The sequence below is a fragment of the Salmo trutta genome, chromosome 4 (genome assembly GCF_901001165.1).
Source record: "Salmo trutta chromosome 4, fSalTru1.1, whole genome shotgun sequence".
NCBI classification, from domain to species: Eukaryota; Metazoa; Chordata; class Actinopteri; order Salmoniformes; family Salmonidae; genus Salmo; species Salmo trutta.
In genome coordinates this window covers 27,782,066-27,803,537 of record NC_042960.1, presented here as the reverse complement: position 1 = coordinate 27,803,537, position 21,472 = coordinate 27,782,066, and the positions used below count along the sequence as shown (strand labels likewise).

The window sequence follows — 21,472 nt, the reverse complement described above, 5'->3', positions numbered from 1 at the left end:
AGGAAGGAATATACATGCATTATGATCTGCATGTCATTGTGGCAGTCAGGGGAAAACACTGCATGAAACCCTCTTTACTCTTCAGTTAACATAGAGAAGAATCATCTCCCTCCCTCAAAAACACACACACTTCTCCCAACTTTAAAAGCATTAGGCACCAAACAGAATTTAAGGAGCACCAGAAAGCGATTTTTTTTATTTTTATATAGCTTAGGCTTATATAAATCCTACCTTTAAAGCACATCTCATGAGAAGCAGACCATTTTCCTTTATTCCTGTGTCAATTTGATTTGCCTAGAGCTAATGTCAAATTAATAGGTTGTTAGCTAGCTCGGTAACATGAATGAACAACAGGATTAGTTTAAAATGGCCTGCGACATGGTTTGTGAAATTCTATAAAATGTGTGCGAAATCGCACAGGAAGAAAAAAAAGTAGCTCTGGTAATATGGGTCATATTTTTCGAACCTTTTGGGCTAGACACGCCGTTTTCTTTGCTGTAAAGCTGCAAACATGCCTGTCGCGAAGTTGTCATTCCATTTTCCTCTGTGACTAGCGAACTTGCAATTGCAAAGCCTACTCAGAATGGCCTGTGCTCTTGGTTATACCAGGCGATGAAATGATACAATGTATCAACTTTGCTCGCTCCGCACACTGCTCTAATGTAAAATATTTACAAATGTAACAACAGAAGACATCAGGGTCTGCAACCCCACTCGCCATCATGGCTAAATTACATTTTAAAAACTGATGGAGGAATAGATGCAAAGGAAGAGCGGACGGAGAGACATGCAGGTGAGTGATGGCTGGAAAGAGACGCGGCTGGCTGATCACAGATGCTATATATGAGATACGCATTAAAGTGAAGTGGACATTATTGGACTGGTATATCGTGTATACTACTAGTAGAGAGTAATGATCACAAAGCAGGATGAACTACAAAAGTATATTTCCTAATGAAAATGTGTGTGCTTGTTAGCTTGTCTTAAAGTATTTATGGTTCTAAAATAAGTTGCAGTAGTGTTAATGACTGCAGAAGTAACGGTAGTGACTGGTTATAGTTGAAAAAGTAGGTAGATGGAAATATTGATCAGATAGCCTGAACATGTGAAAGTTAGTTTGGTGTCTCTAGTTCAAACCACTAGTGTTGGTGGATTATTTTAAGCTAATTATCTTATGCCCCCAAAATGTTTTAAACGGTTAAAGCACTAGGGCGAGTGGAAGAAGGCAAATTATAATAATACGAGTATGTGTTATTTCTAGAGTGGTCTTGCTTTCAGCAAGTACACTAATAAATTTGATAAGTTAGTCAGCTAACTTTGATAAACATTCAGATACAGATCTTGATTTGAGTCGGTTATACAATTTAAAATCAATCTTTCTCTATGAACTACAAAATATGAAGTAGTTTGAGAATATGTAGGAAAATTGGTGACATCATACCCAAGGACACATTTCAGGGGTATCATGAAAGGTGGGAAAAACATTATGATCTGTGCTATGTGTGCGCGCATGAGGCTCTCTCACCTGAACCTTCTTGAGGGCCATGGAGGTGTTGTCCATCAGGTACCTGGCCCGGTACACCTCACTGAACTGGCCCCGCCCAATCTTCTTCTCAATCTGGAAGTTAGCCAGAGAGTTGTGGCCCATGTCCGGCTGAAGCGGCTTCTACAAGGCCGACACAGACAACACACAGTCACACACACACAAGTAGGCCTACACCCCTGATGCTTTCCCTTGCAGTTATGATTTGAGTTTTACAGCATGTTGAACATGGAATGGTTAAAAATAGATTGTGTGATAAAGCAGAATCCATCCCATCTCCTTCTGCTAAACATGGCATTTCCTTTCCAGAAAAACAACATTGAACTTAGTGATTATTTATGCATATTTACAGTTAAAGGGATAATTCAGGATTTGGCAATGAGGCCCTTTATCTACTTCCCTCAGCATCAGATGAACTCATGGATACCACTTGTCTCTGCGTGCAGAGATGGAAGTTGCTAACTAGCGCTAGTGAATTGCTAACTAGCGTTAGTACAATGACTGGAAGTCTATGGGTATCTGCTAGCAGCTTTTGCCCACCTGATATATACTGAACAAAAATATAAACGCAGCATGTAAAGTGGTGATCCCATGTATCATGAGCTGAACTAAAAGTTACCTAAAATGCATCTCAAATTTTGTGCACAAATTTGTTTGCATCCCTATTAATGAGCATTTCTCCTTTGCCAAGATAATCCATCCACCTGACAGGTGTGGCATATCAAGAAGCCGATTAAACAGCATGATCATTACACAGGTGCATCTTGTGATTGGGACAATACAAGGCCACTCGAAAATGTGCAGTTTTGTCAATGTTGTTTAAGAGAATCTGGCAGTACGTCCAACTGGCCTCACAACCGCAGACCATGTGTAACCACGCCAGCCCAGGACCTCCACATCCGGCTTCTTCACCTGCGGGATCATCTGAGACCAGCCACCCGGATAGTTAATGAAACTGAGGTCTATTTCTGTCTGTAATAAAGCTTTTTTGTGGGGAAAAAAACAGCTGCGCCCCTGCCCAGTCATGTGAAATCCATAGAATAGGGCCTAATGAATGTATTTAAATTGACTGATTAAGGAATCAGTCAATTGAATTGTAACTCAGCATAATCTTTGAAATTGTTGCATTTATATTTTTGTTCAGTATAGAATACCTCAAGGTAAGCTGCAGACCCTTTTATCCACCAAGAGAATTCTCATCCGAAATTATCACCGCTGTCTACATCCCTCCACAAGCCAACACCATTCTCGAACCATAAGCAAACAAGAAATCGCTCACCCAGAGGCAGCATTTCTGGAAACTTAAAACCGCCCAACCTCACTTCTACCAACAAGTCTTTTGCGCCACTAGGGGCGCTAAAACTCTTAAACTTTTATTCTACCCGCAAAAACGCATACAAGGCCCTCCCTCGTCCTCCCTTCAGCAAATCTGACCATGACTCCATTCTCCTGCTTCCTGTTTACAAACAAAAGCTCAAACAGGAAGTACCAGTGATGGGCTCAATACAGAAGTGATCATTAGAAGGAGACGCGAGGCTACAAGACTGTTTTGCTAGTACAAACTGGGATATGTTCCGGGATTCATCCGATAGCATTGAGGAGTTTACCACAACAGTTACGGGCTTCATCAATAAGTGCATAGACAACGTCGTCCCCACAGTAAGAATGTTTCCAAACCAAAAACCATGGATTACAGGCAATATCCGCACTGGGCTAAAGGCTAGAGCCTTTGCTTACAAGGAACAGGACAAGGACCTCCAACGAGACATCAAACATGCAAAAGGACAATAAAGGAGGAAGGTGGAATCCTATAGACGGGTTGGTTGTTTAGCAACAAAACCGACACATGCGCAACTATGGGGCAAAACAGACGGGGTTGGCTTAGATTGTTGACAACATAAACTAAATTGAGCTCTAAAAGTATTGGGACAGTGACATTTATATAGAATTTTTGGGTTCTGTACTCCAAGCACTTTCGATTTGAAATGATACAATGACGATGAGGTTAAAGTGCCAACTGTCAGTTTTAATTTGAGGGTATTTTCATCCATACAGGTTGTACATAGTCCCACCATTTTATGAGAACAAAAGTACTGGGACAAATTCATATATATGTGTATTGATATAGTTTAGAGTTTAGTATTTGGTCCCATATTCCTAGAACACAATGATTACATCAAGCTTGTGACTCTGGAAACATGTTGGACGCATTGGCTGTTTGTTTTGGTTGTGTTTCAGATGATTTTGTGCCTAATAGAAATGAATGGTAAAAAATGTATTCTGTCATTTTGGAGTCACTTTTATTGTAAATAAGAACATAATGTTTCTAAACACTTCTACATTAATGTGGATGCAACCATGATTACGGATAGTCCTGAATGAATTGTGAATAATGATGAGTAAGAATGTTATATGCACAAATATCATACTCCTCACCATTACAATAACAGGGGAAGTTAGCATTTTGGGGAGGGGTATGATATTTACAGTATGCCTCTAACTTTCTCACTCATCATTATTTACAATTCATTCAGGAATAACCCCTCCGTCTGCAACTAGATTCAGGACTTCCTGACGGGCCGGCCCCAGGTGGTGAGGGTAGGCAACAACACCTCTGCCATGCTGATCCTCAACAAGGGGGCCCCCCTCAGGGGTGTGTGCTTAGTCCCCTCCTGTACTCCCTGTTCACCCACAACTGCGTGGACCTGCACGACTCCAACACCATTGTCAAGTTTGTTGACGACACAACAGTGGTATATATGATCACCAACAGTGATGAGTCAGCCTACAGAAAGGAGGTCAGATACTTAGTGTGTTGCCAGGACAACAATCTCTCCCTCAACGTCAGTAAGACCAAGGAGCTGATCGTGGACTATAGGAGAAAGAGGGGAGAGCACGCCCCCAACATCAACAGGGCTGTTGTTGCGCGGGTCGAGAGCTTCAAGTTCCTTGGCGTCCACATCACCAACAAACTAACATGGTCCAAAACAGGAGGCTGAAAAGATTTGGCCTGGGCCCTTGGATCCTCAAAAAGTCATACAACTGCACCTTCGAGAGCATCTTGACTGGCTGCATCACTGATTGGTCTGGAAAATGCACCGCTCTTGACCACAAAGTGCTACAGAGCTTGGTGCGTACAGCCCATTACATCACTCGGTCCAAGCTCCCTGCCATCCAGGACGTCTATATCAGGCGGTGTCAGAGAAAGGCCCGAAAGACTCCAGTCACCCAAGTCATAGACGCTTCACTCGGCTACCGTCCGGCAAACAGTACTGGAGCATCAGCTCTCGGGCCAACAGGCTCCGAGACAGTTTCTACCCCCAAGCAATAAGACTGCTAAATAGTCAATTAATGGTACCCAAACTATCTGCACTGACTATATCTTGCACTGACCCTACGTACACTTACTAGACTATATAGACACACTCTACATTGACACTCCCACACAGATGCACTACATACGCACAACACACACACACCCTGACACAACACAAACACACTCTCATCCACATTTTTACACTCGTCATTTGCTGCTGCTACTCTGTTCTTTATTTTGCTCGTATTATCATCTATCCTGATGCCTAGTCAATTTATCCTGCCTTCATGTACATACAGTATCTAATTTAATTACCTCGTACCTTTGAACATTGATCTGGTACTGGTACTCCCTGTATATAGCTCCATTCTTGTATAGGTAGGTAGACTAGTGGTTAAGAGTGTTGGGCCAGTAAATGAAAGGTCGCTGGTTCAAATCCAGACTAGTTGAAAAATCTGTCAGTGTGCCATTGAGCAAGTAAGTCACTTAACCCTAATCGCTACTGTAAGTCGCTCTGAATAAATTAAACATGTAAATAAATAAATAAAATTAAAAAATATATATATATATATTTTTTTTTTTTTTTTTTTTTTATTTACACATATATATATTTTTATTTACATATATATATTTTTACATATATATTATTTACACACATACATACATACATACATACATACATACATACATCCATACATACATACATACATACATACACACACACACATATATATAAAAAATGTTATTCCTCAGGTGTTACTATATATATTAATACATTTTTTTACTCTTCATCGTTGGGCAGGGCTTGTAAAGCAAGCATTTCCTGGTAAGTCTACACCAGTTGTATTTGGCGCATGTGACAAATTCAATTTCAAAATGGTATACAAGAGTTCATCTGACTCAAAATCTCAAAGTATCCCTTTAACAGAATTTTTGTTGGACTCTTCTGAACCACTAAATCTCATTAGGTCATTATTATGTCCAACGAGGACAATAATTCAAGTGTGTGTCTGTGCTGTAGTCTGCCATGGCACATCACAGTTAACATGACGCTGCTGCACTTGAGGTGACTTATGTTGGACCAGTCAGCTAGCGACAAACCCCCCCCACAGTGCCCTCCTCTTCCAAGGGATGCATGTGGCGCCCTGAAACTCGGCTCGCCAGTGAAAGGTCTAAAATTAAAAAGCTAAGAAAACAGGCTGGAATGAGCCTTGGGGTTGTGATGTGTGAAAACACACAGAGCAGAACGTGACCTTTGCAGCCATTTTGTAAACGTGTCTGTTGGTGTGGTGGAGGGAGAGAGGAGGCGACAGATATCACAATGCCACATGTCACCGGTTCCTGGCCCCGACCACGACCCGGGGACACCCTCACAGGCAGGCAGGCAGACTCTGGGAAGGAGGAGGAGAGGAGATGAGAGGAGGGTGAGAGCACAGTGTCATGATGGAGGGAGGGAAGGAGCAACTTTAGATGTGTTCACTTCAGATTCGTTTCACAATTAAACAAAGTCTGCATGAACAGAACACAGACCTGCGGCAACGACAGAAGAGGTTCCTAGGACAACACACACACTAGGGCTGGGCTGGTGAGCGATGTCTGGTGTGCGATGTCTAATATTAAAGAAGTCTCGAGGTATTGCTCGCCTGAGGTAGAGTACCTTCTGATAAACTGAAGACCACACTATCTACCAAGAGAGTTCTCATCTATGTTATTCGTAGCCGTCTATTTACCACCACAGATCGATGCTGGCACTAAGCCCATAAGCAAACAAGAAAATGGTCAACTAGAAGCGGCACGCCTAGTGGCCGAAGACTTTAATGCAGACAAACTTAAATCAGTGTTCCCACATTTTTACCAACATGTCACATGTGCAACCAGAGGGAAAAAATAAAAATGAATCTCTACACCACACACACAGAGATGCATACAAAGCTCTCCCCCACCCTCCATTTGGCAAATCTGACCATAATTCTATCCTCCTGATTCCTGCTTACAAGCTACAGGACAGTTTGGCGTGCACAGAATGGAATACGTTCCGAGATTCATCCAATGGCATTGAGGAGTATACCACCTCAGTCATCGGCTTCATCAATAAGTGCATCGACAACGTCATCCCCACACTGACCGTACGTACATATCCCAACCAGAAGCCATGGATTACAGGCAACATCCGCATCTATCATGGCACAAGCATTTCGCTACACTCACATTAACATCTGCTAACCATGTGTACGTGACAAATAACATTTGATTTGATTAGAGCTCAAGGCTAGAGCTGTCGCTTTCAAGGAGTGGGACACTAATCCGGACGCCTATAAGAAATCCAACTATGCCCTCAGACGAACCAACAAACGAGCAAAGCGTCGCTTCGAGGCAAGCAACACTAAAGCATGCACGAGAGCACCAGCTGTTCTGGATGACTGTGTGATATCGCTCCAGGTAGCCGATGTGAGCAAGACCTTTAAACAGGTAAACATTCACAAAGCCGCAGGGCCAGATGGATTACCAGGACTTGTTCTCAAAGCATGCGCGGACCAACTGGCAAGTGTCTTCACTGACATTTTCAACCTCTCCCTGACTGAGTCTGCATGTTTCAAGCAGACCACCATAGTCCCTGTGCCCAAAAGAAGCGAAGGTAACCTGCCTAAATGATTAACACCCCGTAGCACTCATGTCAGTAGCCATGAAGTGCTTTGAAAGGCTGATCATGGCTCACATCAACAGCATCCTCCCGGATACCCTAGACCCACTCCAATTCGCATACCGCCCCAACAGATCCACAGATGACACAATCTCAATCGCACTCCACACTGCCCTTTCCCACCTGAACAAAAGGAACACCTATGTGAGAATGCTGTTAAATTGACTACAGCTCAGCGATCAACACCGTAGTGCCCACGAAACTTATCACTAAGCTAAGGACCCTGGGACTAAACACCTCCATCTGCAACTGGATCCTGGACTTCCTGATGGGCCACCCACAGGTGGTAAGGGTAGGCAACAACCCTTAACAACTGGGGCCCCTCAGGGGTGTGTACTTTGTCCCCTCTTGTACTCCCTGTTCACCCACGACTGCATGACTAAACATGACTTCAACACCATCATTAAGTTTGCTGATGACAACAGTGGTAGGCCTGATCACCGACAATGATGAGACAGCCTGTAGGGAGGTCAGAGAACTGGCAGTGTGGTGCCAGGACAACAACCTCTCCCTCAATGTGAGCAAGACAAAGGAGCTAATCGTGGACTACAGGAAAAGGCAGGCTGAACAGGCCCCCATTATCAACGGGGCTATAGTGGAGTGGGTCAAGAGTTTCAAGTTTCTTGTTGTCCACATCACCAACGATCTATCATGGTCCAAACACACCAAGACAGTGAAGAGGGCACAACAACACCTTTTCCCCCTCAGAAGACTGAAAAGATTTGGCATGGGTCCCCAGATCCTCAAAACGTTATTCAGCTGCACCATCGAGAGCATCCTGATCGGCTGCATTACCGCCTGGTAGGGCAACTGCTCAGCATCTGACCGTAAGGCCCAGTACATCACTGGGGCAAAGCTTCCTGCAATCCAGGACCTATATAATAGGCGGTGTCAGAGGAAAGCATAAAATTGTCAGAGACTCCAGTCACCCAAGTCATAGACTGTTTTCTCTGCTACCGCACGGCAAGCGGTACCGGAGCGCCAAGTGTAAGACCAAAAGGCTCATTAAAAGCTTCTACCCCCAAGCCATAAGACTGCTGAACAATTAATCAAATGGCCACCAGACTATTACATTGACCCATTTGTTTTGTACAATGTTGCTACTCGCTGCTTATTATCTTATGCATAGTCACTACACCCCTACCTACATGTATAAATTACCTCTAACCTGTACCCCTGCACACTGACTCGGTACCCCTTGTATATAGCCTGGTTATTGTTATGTTATTGTGTTACTTTTTACTTTAGTTTATTTGGTAAATATTTTCTTAACCAACAATGCGGTTCAAGAAGAGCTAAGGGCTTGTAAGTAAGCATTTCACAGTAAGGTCTACACCTGTGTTCGGCGCATGTGACAAATAAAGTTTGATTTGGCCAAAATATTATGAGACAATATTGCTAATTTTTTGACAGTATTTTGTGTTTTTGAATAAAAGTTTTACATTTGCTTTATGAGTTGTGCATGACCCTAGGCTGGCAACACAAATGCCAAATCATTTTTTTTTAAATGGGGCATTCTGATTAACTGAACAGAACATTTGAGGGCAGATATCCTTCCTGACTGGTTGCATCACCGCCTGATATGGTAACTGCTCAGCCTCCGACCGCAAGGCACTACAGAGGGTACCGCGTACGGCCCAGTACATCAATGGGGCCAAGCTTCCTGCAATCCAGGACCTCTATACCAGACGGTGTCAGAGGAAGGCCCTAAAAATTGTCAAAGACTCCAGCCACCCTAGTCATAGACTGTTCTCTCTGCTACCTCAGGGCAAGCGGTACTGGAGCGCCAAGTCTAGGTCCAAGAGGATTCTGAACAGCTTCTACCCCCAAGCCTCATGAACATCTAATCAATTGGCTACCCAGATTATTTGCATTGCCCCCCTCCCTTTTACATTGCTGCTATACTCTGTTATTATCTATGCATAGTCACTTTAATAACGCTACCTACATGTACATATTACCTCAATTACCTCAACTAACTGGTGCCCCGCACATTGACTCTGTACCAAATATTACCCCATGTATACAGCCTCGCTATTGTTATTTTACTGCTGCTCTTTAATTATTTGTTACTTTTATTTCTTATTTAGGTATTTTTTCTTAAAACTGCATTGTTGGTTAAGGACTTGTAAGCAAGCATTTCACTAAGGTCGACACCTGCTGTATTCGGTGCATGTGACAAATACAATTTGATTCGATATGGGAAAAACAAAATCGAGGCCTTATTTTTAACTAAATATTGCAATTGCGATTTAGATTAAAATACTTGGGTGAACGTTTGTAATCATGGAAATATAATGGTAATTCTAATTTTATAGTTAGAATGTAATAGTGTTCTCTCTGAATACAGTGTTGTTTGACATGACAACGATTGAAAAAGCCAGGGAGGCATTCATAGAATAAAGAATTTGAATATTAATAGAATTTCTATAGATGCGTTATTGTGACAGGGTGTCCCAGGGGAGTAGGACCCTATAATCTTTGGATACATTAAAATGTTTTCTCTTATATCATGTAGCTAAAATATTCACGCTTTGCCTATTCCTCCCTGATTTTAGAAGATGCTGTTGCACAAACAACATGCTGATTTAGGCGTACACCAGGACTGGTATCAGGCTGTATTAGCTAGCTTCATTTCCTCTGACTCAGAACATGTATTAGCTAGCGATTTATGTTTGTGTCTTACACAATTTATTTTAGCCACCAATTGCTAAGAAAAGACAAACTAGCTATTTGCAGACAGTAAGATACACAAGCTAGGTGTAATTATAGAACGCTTGTGTTCATTATAATAAGAAGCAAAGTGGAAAGCACAATCGTTGTCATCAACATATTGTTGCATCTGCAGCATTGACTATGCAGACTGAAGATTGAATGGTTGGCAAATGATCTCGTGGTCGAGCAACAACTGCTCTCCTTGAGCTTGTGTCCGTTAGGCCTACGGATGTATTTATTTTATATCAGCACAAATTATATTGAGCAATAAAAGCCCCACTTGTGGTCTTCTTCTATTAAACTAGTTTTTGAGAGTATGGAGCACAATACCATGGAGGAGTTTAGAAGGTAGAAACTCCATCAAACTTGTATTCCACAGGCTGCGATCCGCACTATGCAGCTGCTGCAAGAGCAACATTTTCACTGGTTGTCCACTGGGTTGCAAAAACAATGATTGATAGGCATCTTAAACTTCTTCAATTCAACCATTATTGGGTTAAAATACACCACTGCATTTGTGAACAGCCAATCACAACAACCACGATTCACATCAATGCACTCTGTACAGTTGAAGTCGGAAATTTACATACACCTTAGCCAAATACATTTAAACTCAGTGTTTCACAATTCCTGACATTCAATCCGAGTAAAAATTCCCTGTCTTAGGTCAGTTAGGATGACCACTATATTTTAAGAACGTGAAATGTCAGAATAATAGTGGAGAGAATGATTTATTTCAGCCTTTAAATCACATTCCCAGTGGGTCAGAAGTTTACATACACTGAATTAGTATTTGGTAGCATTGCCTTAAACAATTTAAACTTGGGTCAAACGTTTTGGGTAGCCTTCCACAAGCTTCCCACAATAAGTTGGGTGAATTTTGGCCCATTCCTCCTGACAGAGCTGGTGTAACTGAGTCAGGTTTGTAGGCCTCCTTGCTCACACATGCTTTTCCTGCAGCAAAGCACCCCCACAACATGATGCTGCCACCCCCGTGCTTTACGGTTGGGATGTTGTTCTTCGGCTTGCAAGCATCCCACTTTCTCCTCCAAACATAACGATGGTCATTATGGCCAAACAGTTCTATTTTTGTTTCATCAGGACAAGAGGACATTTCTCCAAAAAGTACGATCTTTGTACCCATGTGCAGTTGCAAACCATAGTCTGGCTGTTTTTATGGCGGTTTTGGAGCAGTGTCTTCTTCCTTACTGAGCGGCCTTTCAGGTTATGTCGATATAGGACTCGTTTAACTGTGGATATAGATACTTTTATACCCGTTTCCTCCAGCATCTTCACAGGGTCCTTTGCTGTTGTTCTGGGATTGATTTGCACTTTTCGCACCAAAGTACGTTTATCTCTAGGAGACAGAACGCGTCTCCTTCCTGAGCGGTATGAAGGCTGCGTGGTCCCATGGTGTTTATACTTGCGTACTATTGTTTGTACAGATGAACGTGGTACCTTCAGGCATTTGGAAATTGCTTACAAGGATGAACCAGACTTGTGGAGGTCTACAATACATTTTCTGAGGTCTTGGCTGATTTCTTTTGATTTTCCCATGATGTCAAGGAAAGAGGCACTGAGTTTGAAGGTAGGCCTTGAAATACATCCACAGGTAGACCTCCAATTGACTCAAATGATGTCAATAAGCCTATCAGAAGCTTCTAAAGCCATGACATTTTCTTGAATTTTCCAAGCTGTTTAAAGGCACAGTCAACTTAGTGTATATAAACTTCTGACCCACTGGAATTGTGATACAGTGAATTATAAGTGAAATAATCTGTCTGTAAACAATTGTTGGAAAAATTACTTGTGTCATGCACAAAGTAGATGTCCTAACTGAAATGCCAAAACTATAGTTTGTTAACAAGAAATGTGTGGAGTGGTTGAAAAATGAGTTTTAATGACTCCAACCTAAGTGTATGTAAACTTCCGACTTCAACTGTAGATATCAATAAGTGATATCCGTATCGCCTGTAGGCTACACCACTGCTCTCATCCTTATCTCTAAGCGTTTATACAAGTTGGATAACCTTTGGATGTCAACAGCAGTCGCAACATTGGTAGACATAGCTTGGACTGTAGCCTACAAAAGCCTATTCCTGCTCTTTTCCCGCGATCCGTCAAACGCATTTGGTGTGTCATCATAGTGGTCTCTGACTTGTGGTCAGATTCGCTCAGGCGGAACAAACTTAACACTTTTTTTCCAATGCTGCTTTGAATGTCATTGAGAGGACAGAAAGGTGACCGTTTTTAATCGCAAACTTCCTTTGTGAATTTAAAAGTAATCCTAGAAGTATTCAAGTGTTTGAAAAGTATCTGTAATCTGATTACAATATAAATTAAGGTTACACACAGAAGTATTCACACCCCTTGATTTTTTCAACATTTTGTTGTGTTAAAGCCTGAATTTAAAATGGATTAAATTTAGATTTTGTCACTACACACAATAACCCATAATGTCAAAGTGGAATATTGTTTTTAGAATTGTTGGCAAATTAATTAAAAATAAAAAGCTGAAATGTCTTGAGTCAAAAAGTATTAAACTCTATTGCAAGCCTAAATAAGTTCATGAGTAAAAATGTGCTAAACAATTCACATAAAGTTGCATGGACTCACTGTGTGCAATAATAGTGTTTAACATGATTTTTAAATATCTGTACCCCACACATACCTTTAAAATACCATTTTATACAGATGTTATATTGAACCCCGTCCAAGGTCAAACGCAGAGAACAAAGAGAGAGATAAACAGTGGTCACTACAGTGTTTTTCCACACAAAGAAAAGCAGAAGGAAAAAGAAGAGCAGAAGGAGTGGAGGAGCAGAGGCCATGGTGTTAGGTTAGGAGGAGAGAAATGGAATGAGAGAAAAAGAGAGAGCTAGATCTAGAAATAGAGCGAGGGCATAGCTTTCACTCGCTGCATGGTAGCTTGACGAATGTTAGCATGAGCCCGTAAAGCGCTGTGACAGCCTCCTGCTGAGAGCACAGTCTCACTAATGTGTTCTGGCACGCCGGCCCCCTAATCACACATTTACATATGCAATGACCTATATTTGCATGTCAGATCGCACACTGTCCAGTGTGATTAACAACGGGCACCTCCCACGTGGAGTCGCCTTGGGTAGCGGGCAAGGGGCTGGGGAGGGCAAGGCGAGGGGTGAACCAGGGCTGGGGAGGGCTAGGGCTAGGAGAGGGGGAGCGCAGAGGGCCGGAGGGGTCTATTTTTTTGTGAGCCGAGGGGCCGGGCTGCCAGGCAAGATTATGTCAGGCGGGGGCCCGGCATTAGACACTTCATTAGAGCTAATCTGTTTAGCAGTGGGCAGTGTATGTAAACTTCACAGGCCATTTGCGGCACCTTGTCGGCCCCTGGCCTGGCCTTCAAAGGGCAGCCGGGCCCTCCTGACTGACAGGCTGTCTCATTGCCCGCACTTGCGTCACACACACAGCCGCTCCCAGCTGACACACACACACACACACACACAAGTGGGTGAGGCGCAGCAGCTCGACCCCTGACGACAGAGGGGTCACTGGGCAAACCGCAAGAGGAGAGAAGGAGAGGAGTGGCACAGAGAGGAGAGGTTTGTACAGATTGCAGCTTGCGGAAGGGGAGGTGTGTGCGTGTTTAAAAGGAGTTAGAAAATGGACATCTCTGTTACTGTCTCAATTTCCTTAAGTTATCGTGGGAATTTGGGCCATAAATGTGAATGAGGAACACACCCTTAGTTGGTGAGAGCTGAAGTTAAGCCTATGCTTTGGGGAATCAGACTTGTGGTGTCTAGCTCAAGCTCCTCCTTGTTGGGAAGAGTGAGGGATTGTAGAGGAGTGGACAAGCATGTCTGTGAGGGACAGCATGTGCCTGTGCTGTAGAGATGGCAGAGGGACAGGGTGGCCACCAGTGACACAGAGATACACACACCCTGGGCTACTCACTGACAAGGAGATGAGAGGAAGAGAGATAGGAAGAGAGAAAAAGAGAAAAGGCATGAAGACAGAAGCATAGATGACGTGTGATATGGGCTGATCAGTGGTGACACAGAGCAACTGACAGAGAATTTAAGATAAGAGAGAGAGGGAGAGACAGAGGGAGAGAGATAGAGAGATGGAGAAAGAGGGGGAAGGAGATCAAAATAAATGAAGAGAGCGAGACAGGGGGAGAGGAAGAGAAAGAGGGGGAGAGATGTGAGGTGTGATGCGACAGTGTGGCACTGCCAGCGGCTGCCAGAAAAAGGCCAGCGGGGGCCAGTAAGGGTGCCATCTCCCACAGAGCACCAACCCACCCTCTACCTACCCCCCCCCCCCCTCGGTCTGTACTCCTCACCTCCCTCTTCTTTCACCTACATCTCTCCTCAGCCCCAGCCAGCTTAGCACCGCCATACAATATTCATCACTCCATCCTTCCTTCCCTACCCCGCTGGTGTTTCTCTCTCTCTGCTCCTCTTCAATCTGTTCCTGTACCACGGTGCGTTAGCTCACTTATAACCCTCCGCCTTGTCTCACACACACACACACACACACACACACACACACACACACACACACACAGAGAGAGAGATCTGACTCTGTCAAAACCTACTGCGACGTTCAAATTCCATTTTGAGAATCTCTCTCACCCACTCAAAGAGCAAATGCACCATTAAAAATGCACATGATACCAGCTCATCCACTTTACCTAATGCATATGCATCATACCTCCGGGACTTAGAGATGTGATACAATTCACATTTTCAGGAGGGGAATTTTTGCCGAGCAGATTAAATTGAGGAAAAAAAAGTGTGAAATAGATTGAGGACTTGTTGAAAGAGAAGGATCCGTCTGCTGATAGGCATCCAGCTTCATACTGTGTCTAACAGGAAGCAAAATAATGTCGATCTGCATAGGACTGGTGTTTGAAATACAAACTGTAAAATCTGATCTTGCATAAACTAACAATGTGCATGTTATTAGGCCTACTTCTAAATATATTTCCTATATTTTAAGACAATAATGAAAGAGAAAAAAAACTGAAATGAAGCTAAATAGTGTGTGAAAAACAGAGGAAATCATTATTACAACAACTCTGTTATATTGGAATATGATATCTCGAGTGTGGGGGATGCTAGTTCTCGTTCTTTCCTTTCTGTGCACAACCCAATTAGCAATTAAACATATTCAAATAAATCAACACCCTGGCGATTTCACAGTTAATATTGCACTGGCTTTGCATACACAAGAAAAACTGGATAATTTTTTGCTTTAGAAAAAAACTGTTGTTTTCCCGTTTCCTCTTCAATGTATGGATATGGATAGCAGGCGAATACTCTTTGTTATAAGTCCATTCAGTACATAGTGGGGCCAGAAACATCCTTGTGCTATGAAGGAGATTGATGAAGCTTATGTACGATACTGCTATTAAACTCCAACAGTGACCAGATTTGCAACATAACAACCTGAATGTTATCGTATCAAAAGCTGCTCACTGTGAGGTCAAGCTCTGCAAGCCTCCAGAGTTTCAATCAATACTAACTCTCTCTCCACCATTCATCTGCCTATACTGTATGATTGAGGGGTTAGTAAAATTACAACCTGTATTGTTAATAATACTCTGACAAATACACAGTCATTTTGACATACATTTTGTTTCCGACTTTACTGGGAATCACCCGTAGCCTAATTTGTACTTTACTTAAATTTACAGGCTTAAAATTGAAGTCTAGGCCTACCCTAAATATGAATGAGTATTTGTGAGTAAACACAAATGTAAGAGGATCGTACTGTGGCTGGAACACAGGTACTGCTGTTTGTTGTGTTTGGGTTAGCGTTAGGGTGAAAGTGATGTTCTAATATTTTTTATTTAACTAGGCAAGTCAGTTAATAACAAATTCTTATTTAAAATGATGGCCTACCCCGGCCAAACCGGTTTGGGTGAGGGTACTAAGTTTGGGTGAGGGTTAGGGTGAGGGGATCCTACCTGTGGGTGGAACACGGGTACTGCTGCCTGCTGGCCTTGTGGTTGGGTTAGGGTTAGGGGATCCTACCTGTGGCTGGAACACTGGTACTGCTGCCTGCTGGCCTTGTGGCTGGGTGTCCATGTCCATGGTGACAGGAGATCAATCCCTCACACCCCTAAGGAAACACAAACACAACCTTCAGTTGACGTTAGTCACAAAAACACCTGACTCTTTTCCCTCACAACCAGGTAGAAACATAAGTAGATCATCCTGTTATCTGAACATACCATCTACAGAAGAATTCCGCCACCAGACAGACAATACACACAGACTAGTAACAAATATCACACTCCTGGAGATCGCCTGAGCATTACAGAGCCTGAGCATTACGGAGCCTGAGACAATAGTGTGTTGCTGAGGACTCTGCTGCCTGGGTACTGTCACTCTGTCTGTCTGTGGCCCAGAGGGTGTCACATTGCAGTAGAACTGGATCTGCCTTGCTGGCTGGGCCTCTATGGACCTGCTAGGCTCCAGACACACCCCAGGGTTTCCGTTAGGAAAATGTGGCGCCGGACAACATGACCGGGATGATTTTAATTTACAGATTATTTGGAAATTTAATGGACCCATCTGCATTGGTTGTGTAACCCATTAGGGCGTCCAACCACAGTGCTCAGAATGACAGATATCACATTTAGATTATGGTAATTTATCTTAAAAGGGGAATGAAGGCAGATTTAGAAAATGTGTCCAGGTGTCCTAATCCCTCTGACTCGCTGCTGGACTGCATGTCAAAATGCGCACCTCTTTCACTCAGGAAGAGCGAAAGGTATGTCACAGGGTTATATATACTTTGCTCTGTTCATCTTTCCCTTGATCCTGACTAGTCTCCCAGTCCCTGCCGCTGAAAAACATCCCCACAGCATGTTGCTGCAGCCACCATGCTTAACCAAATGGATGGTGCCAGGCAGTGGTGTAAAGTACTTAAGTAAAAATACTTTAAAGTGCTACTTACAGTTGAAGTTAGAAGTTTACCTACACTTAGGTTGGAGTCATTTTCAACCACTCCACAAATTTCTTGTTAACAAACTAAAGTTTTGGCATGTCGGTTAGGACATCTAATTTGTGCATGACAAGTAATTTTTGCAACAATTGTTTACAGATTATTTCACTTATAATTCACTGTAGCACAATTCCAGTGGGTCAGAAGTTTACATACACTAAGTTGACTGTGCCTTTAAACAGCTTGGAAAATTCCAGAAAATTATGTCATGGCTTTAGATGCTTCTGATAGGCTAATTGACATCATTTGAGTCAATAGGAGGTGTACCTGTGGATGTTTTTCAAGGCCTAGCTTCAAACTGAGTGCCTCTTTGCTTGACATCATGGGAAAATCAAAATAAATCAGCCAAGACCTCAGAAAAAAAATGTAGACCTCCAGAAGTCTGGTTCATCCTTGGGAGCAATTTCCAAACACCTGAAGGTACCATGTTCATCTGTACAAACAATAGTACGAAAGTATAAACACCATGGGACCACGCATACGTCATACCGCTCAGGAAGGAGACACGTTTGGTCTCCTAGAGATGAACATACTTTGGTGCGAAAAGTGCAAATCAATCCCAGAACAGCAGCAAAGGACCTTGAAGATGCTGGAAGAAACAGGTACAAAAGTATCTATAACCACAGTAAAACGAGTCCTATATCGACATAACCTGAAAGGCCGCTCAGCAAGGATGAAGCCACTGCTCCAAAACCGCCATAAGAAAGCCAGACTACGGTTTGCAACTGCAGATGGAGACAAATATCATACTTTCTGGAGAAATGTCCTCTGGTCTGATGAAACAAAAATAGAACCGTTTGCCCATAATGACCATCGTTATGTTTGGAGGATAAATGGGGAGGCTTGCAAGCCGAAGAACACCATCCCAACCATGGGTGTGGCAGCATCATGTTGTTGGGGTGCTTTGCTACAGGAGGGACTGGTGCACTTCACAAAATAGATGGCTTCATGAGGAACGAAAAATATGTGGATATATTGAAGCAACATCAAGACATCAGTCAGGAAGTTAAAGCTTGGTTGCAAATGGGTCTTCCAAATGGACAATGACCCCAAGCATACTTCCAAAGTTGTGGAAAAATGGCTTAAGGACAACAAAGTCAAGGTATTGGAGTGGCGCAGGAAGAAATGGAAGCAGCTTTACGGGCGCCCAACCAATTGTGCTATGATGTGTTTTTTTCCCCGCGTTATTTGTAACCTATTTCAGACTAAGATTTTTTCTTCAACAAGCAAGAAGCACAAGACAATCTCCAAACACCCGACGGGCCATCATCCCCGTTATTTGCAAGAGGAGGCAACGCAGGTACAGAGGACAAAGAGCCGGATGCCAGGTCAGGACCCGGAAAAGGCGAGTGGGAAACCTGCCGTTACCATCAATACTACTCGCCAACGTGCAATCATTGGACAATAAACTAGATGAGGTACGATCACGAATATCCTACCAACGGGACATCAAAAACTGTTATAGCCTATGTTTCACAGAATCGTGGCTGAATGACATGGGTATTCAGCTAGCGGGATATACGCTGCACCGGCAAGATAGAACAGCACACTCCGGTAAGACGAGGGAGGGTGGTCTGTGCATATTTGTAAACAACAGCTGGTGCAAGAAATCTAAGTAAGTCTCTAGATTTTGCTCGCCTGAAGTAGAGTATATTGTGAAAAATTGCAGGCCACAGTACTTGCCTAGAGAGTTTTCAGCTATACTTTCGTGGCTGTTCATTTACCACCACACACAGATGCTGGCACTAAGACCGCACTCAGACAGCTGTATAAGGAAATAAGCAAACAGAAAACCACTCACCCAGAGGCGGCACTCCTAGTGGCCAGAGACTTTAATGCAGGGAAACTTAAATCAGTTCTACCAAATTTCCATCAACATGTTAAATGTGCAACAAGAGGGGAAAAAAAATTCTAGATCACCTGTACTCCACACACAGAGACGGGTACAAAGCTCTCCCTCCATTCGGTAAATCTGACCACAACTCTATCCTCCTGATTCCTGCTTCCAAGCAAAAATTAAAGCAGGAAGCACCAACAACTCGGTCTATGAAAAAGTAGTCAGATGAAGCAGATGCTAAACTACAGGACTGTTTTGCTATCACTGACTGGAACATGTTCCGGGATTCTTCCGATGGCATTGAGGAGTACACCACATCAGTCTCCGGCTTTATCAATAAGTGCATCAAGGACGTCGTCCCCACAGTGACTGTACGTACATACCCCAACCAGAAGCCATGGATTACAGGCAACATTCACACTGAGCTAAAGGGTAGAGCTGCCGCTTTCAAGGTGCGGGACTCTAACTCGGAAGCTTACAAGAAATCCTGCTATGCACTGCGATGAACCATCAAACAGGCAAAGCGTAAATACAAGGCTAAGATTGAATCATACTACACCGGCTCCGACGCCCCTTCTTATGTGGCAGGGCTTGCAAACTATTACAGACAACAAAGAGAAGCACAGCCGTGAGCTGCCCAGTGACACGAGCCTACCAGACAAGCTAAATCACTTCTATGCTCGCTTCGAGGCAAGCAACACTGAGGCATGCATGAGAGCACGACTGTGTGATCACGCTCTCCGTAGCCGACGTAAGTCAGACCTTTAAACAGGTCAACATACACAAGGCTGGGGGCCAGACGGATTACCAGGACGTGTGCTCCGGGCATGTGCTGACCAACTGGCAGGTGTATTCACTGACATTTTCAACATGTCCCTGATTGAGTCTGTAAAACCAACATGTCTCAAGCAGACCACCATAGTCCCTGTGCCCAAGAACACAAAGGCAACCTGCCTAAATGACTACAGACCCGTAGCACTCACGTCCGTAGCCATGAAGTGCTTTGAAAGGTTGGTAATGGCTCACATCAACACCATTATCCCAGAAACCCTCGACCCACTCCAACTTGCATACCGCCCAAACAGATCCACAGATGATGCAATCTCTATTACACTCCACACTGCCCTTTCCCACCTGGACAAAAGGAACACTTATGTGAGAATGCTACTCATTGACTACAGCTCAGTGTTCAACACCATAGTACCCTCAAAGCTCATCACTAAGCTAAGGATCCTGGGACTAAACACCTCCCTCTGCAACTGGATCCTGGACTTCCTGACGGGCCGGCCCCAGGTGGTGAGGGTCGGTAGCAACACATCTGCCACGCTGATCCTCAACACTGGAGCTCCCCAGGGGTGTGTGCTCAGCCCCCTCCTGTACTCCCTGTTCACCCATGACGGCATGGCCAGGCACGACTCCAACACCATCATTAAGTTTGCAGACGACACAACAGCCTGATTAACGACAATGACAAGACAGCCTATAGGGAGGAGGTCAGAGACCTGGCCGGGTGGTGCCAGAATAACAACATAACCAAGACTAAGGAGATGATTGTGGACTACAGGAAAAGGAAGACCGAGCACAACCCCATTCTCATCGACGGGCTGTAGTGGATCAGGTTGAGAGCTTCAAGTTCCTTGGTGTTCACATAACCAACAAACTAGAATGGTCCAAACACACCAAGACAGTCGTGAAGAGGGCACGACAAAGCTATTCCCCCTCAGGAAACTAAAACGATTTGGCATGGGTCCTGAGATCCTCAAAAGGTTCTACAGCTGCAACATCGAGAGCATCCTGACTGGTTGCACCACTGCCTGGTACGGCAATTGCTCAGCCTCTGGCCGCAAGGCACTGCAGAGGGTAGTGCGTACGGCACAGTACATCACTGGGGCTAAGCTGCTTGCCGTCCAGGACCTCTACACCAGGCGGTGTCAGAGGAAGGCCCTAACAATTGTCAAAGACCCCAGTCATAGACTGTTCTCTCTACTACTGCATGGCAAGCGGTACCGGGAGACCAAGTCTAGGACAAAAAGGCTTCTCAACAGTTTTTACCCCAAAGCCATAAGACTCCTGAACAGGTAATCAAATGGCTACCCGGACTATTTGCATTGTGAGCCCCCCCAACCCACAACCCCTCAGTTTATGCTGCTGCTACTCTCCGTTTATCATATATGCATAGTCACTATAACTATACACTCATGTACATACTACCTCAATTGGGCTGACCAACCACTGCTCCCGCACATTGGCTAACCGGGCTATCTGCATTGTGTCCCACCCACCAACCCCTCTTACTTTAATCATATCTACATACTACCTCAATCAGCCCGACTAACCGATGTCAGTATGTAGCCTCGCTACTCCTCCTTT

General features: G+C 43.8%; 1 protein-coding gene across 3 annotated transcripts in view; it reads right to left on the bottom strand.

The window, feature by feature from the left end:
• LOC115192187 (serine/threonine-protein kinase Nek7) overlaps positions 1-21,472 on the bottom strand; it is a 127,885-nt gene that overhangs the window by 46,770 nt on the left and 59,643 nt on the right. The window contains exons 2-3 of one of the 3 annotated variants that reach the window (XM_029750405.1): positions 16,290-16,377; positions 1,526-1,666 (exon numbers count right to left, since the gene is read on the bottom strand). In XM_029750405.1, coding sequence (XP_029606265.1) covers positions 1,526-1,666; positions 16,290-16,349 — 201 coding nt within the window. In that variant the 5' untranslated portion in view covers positions 16,350-16,377. Of the gene's footprint in view, positions 1-1,525; positions 1,667-6,112; positions 6,251-16,222; positions 16,378-21,472 lie in introns of those variants that run through there. The other 2 variants (XM_029750407.1, XM_029750406.1) reach the window with 2 other exon arrangements.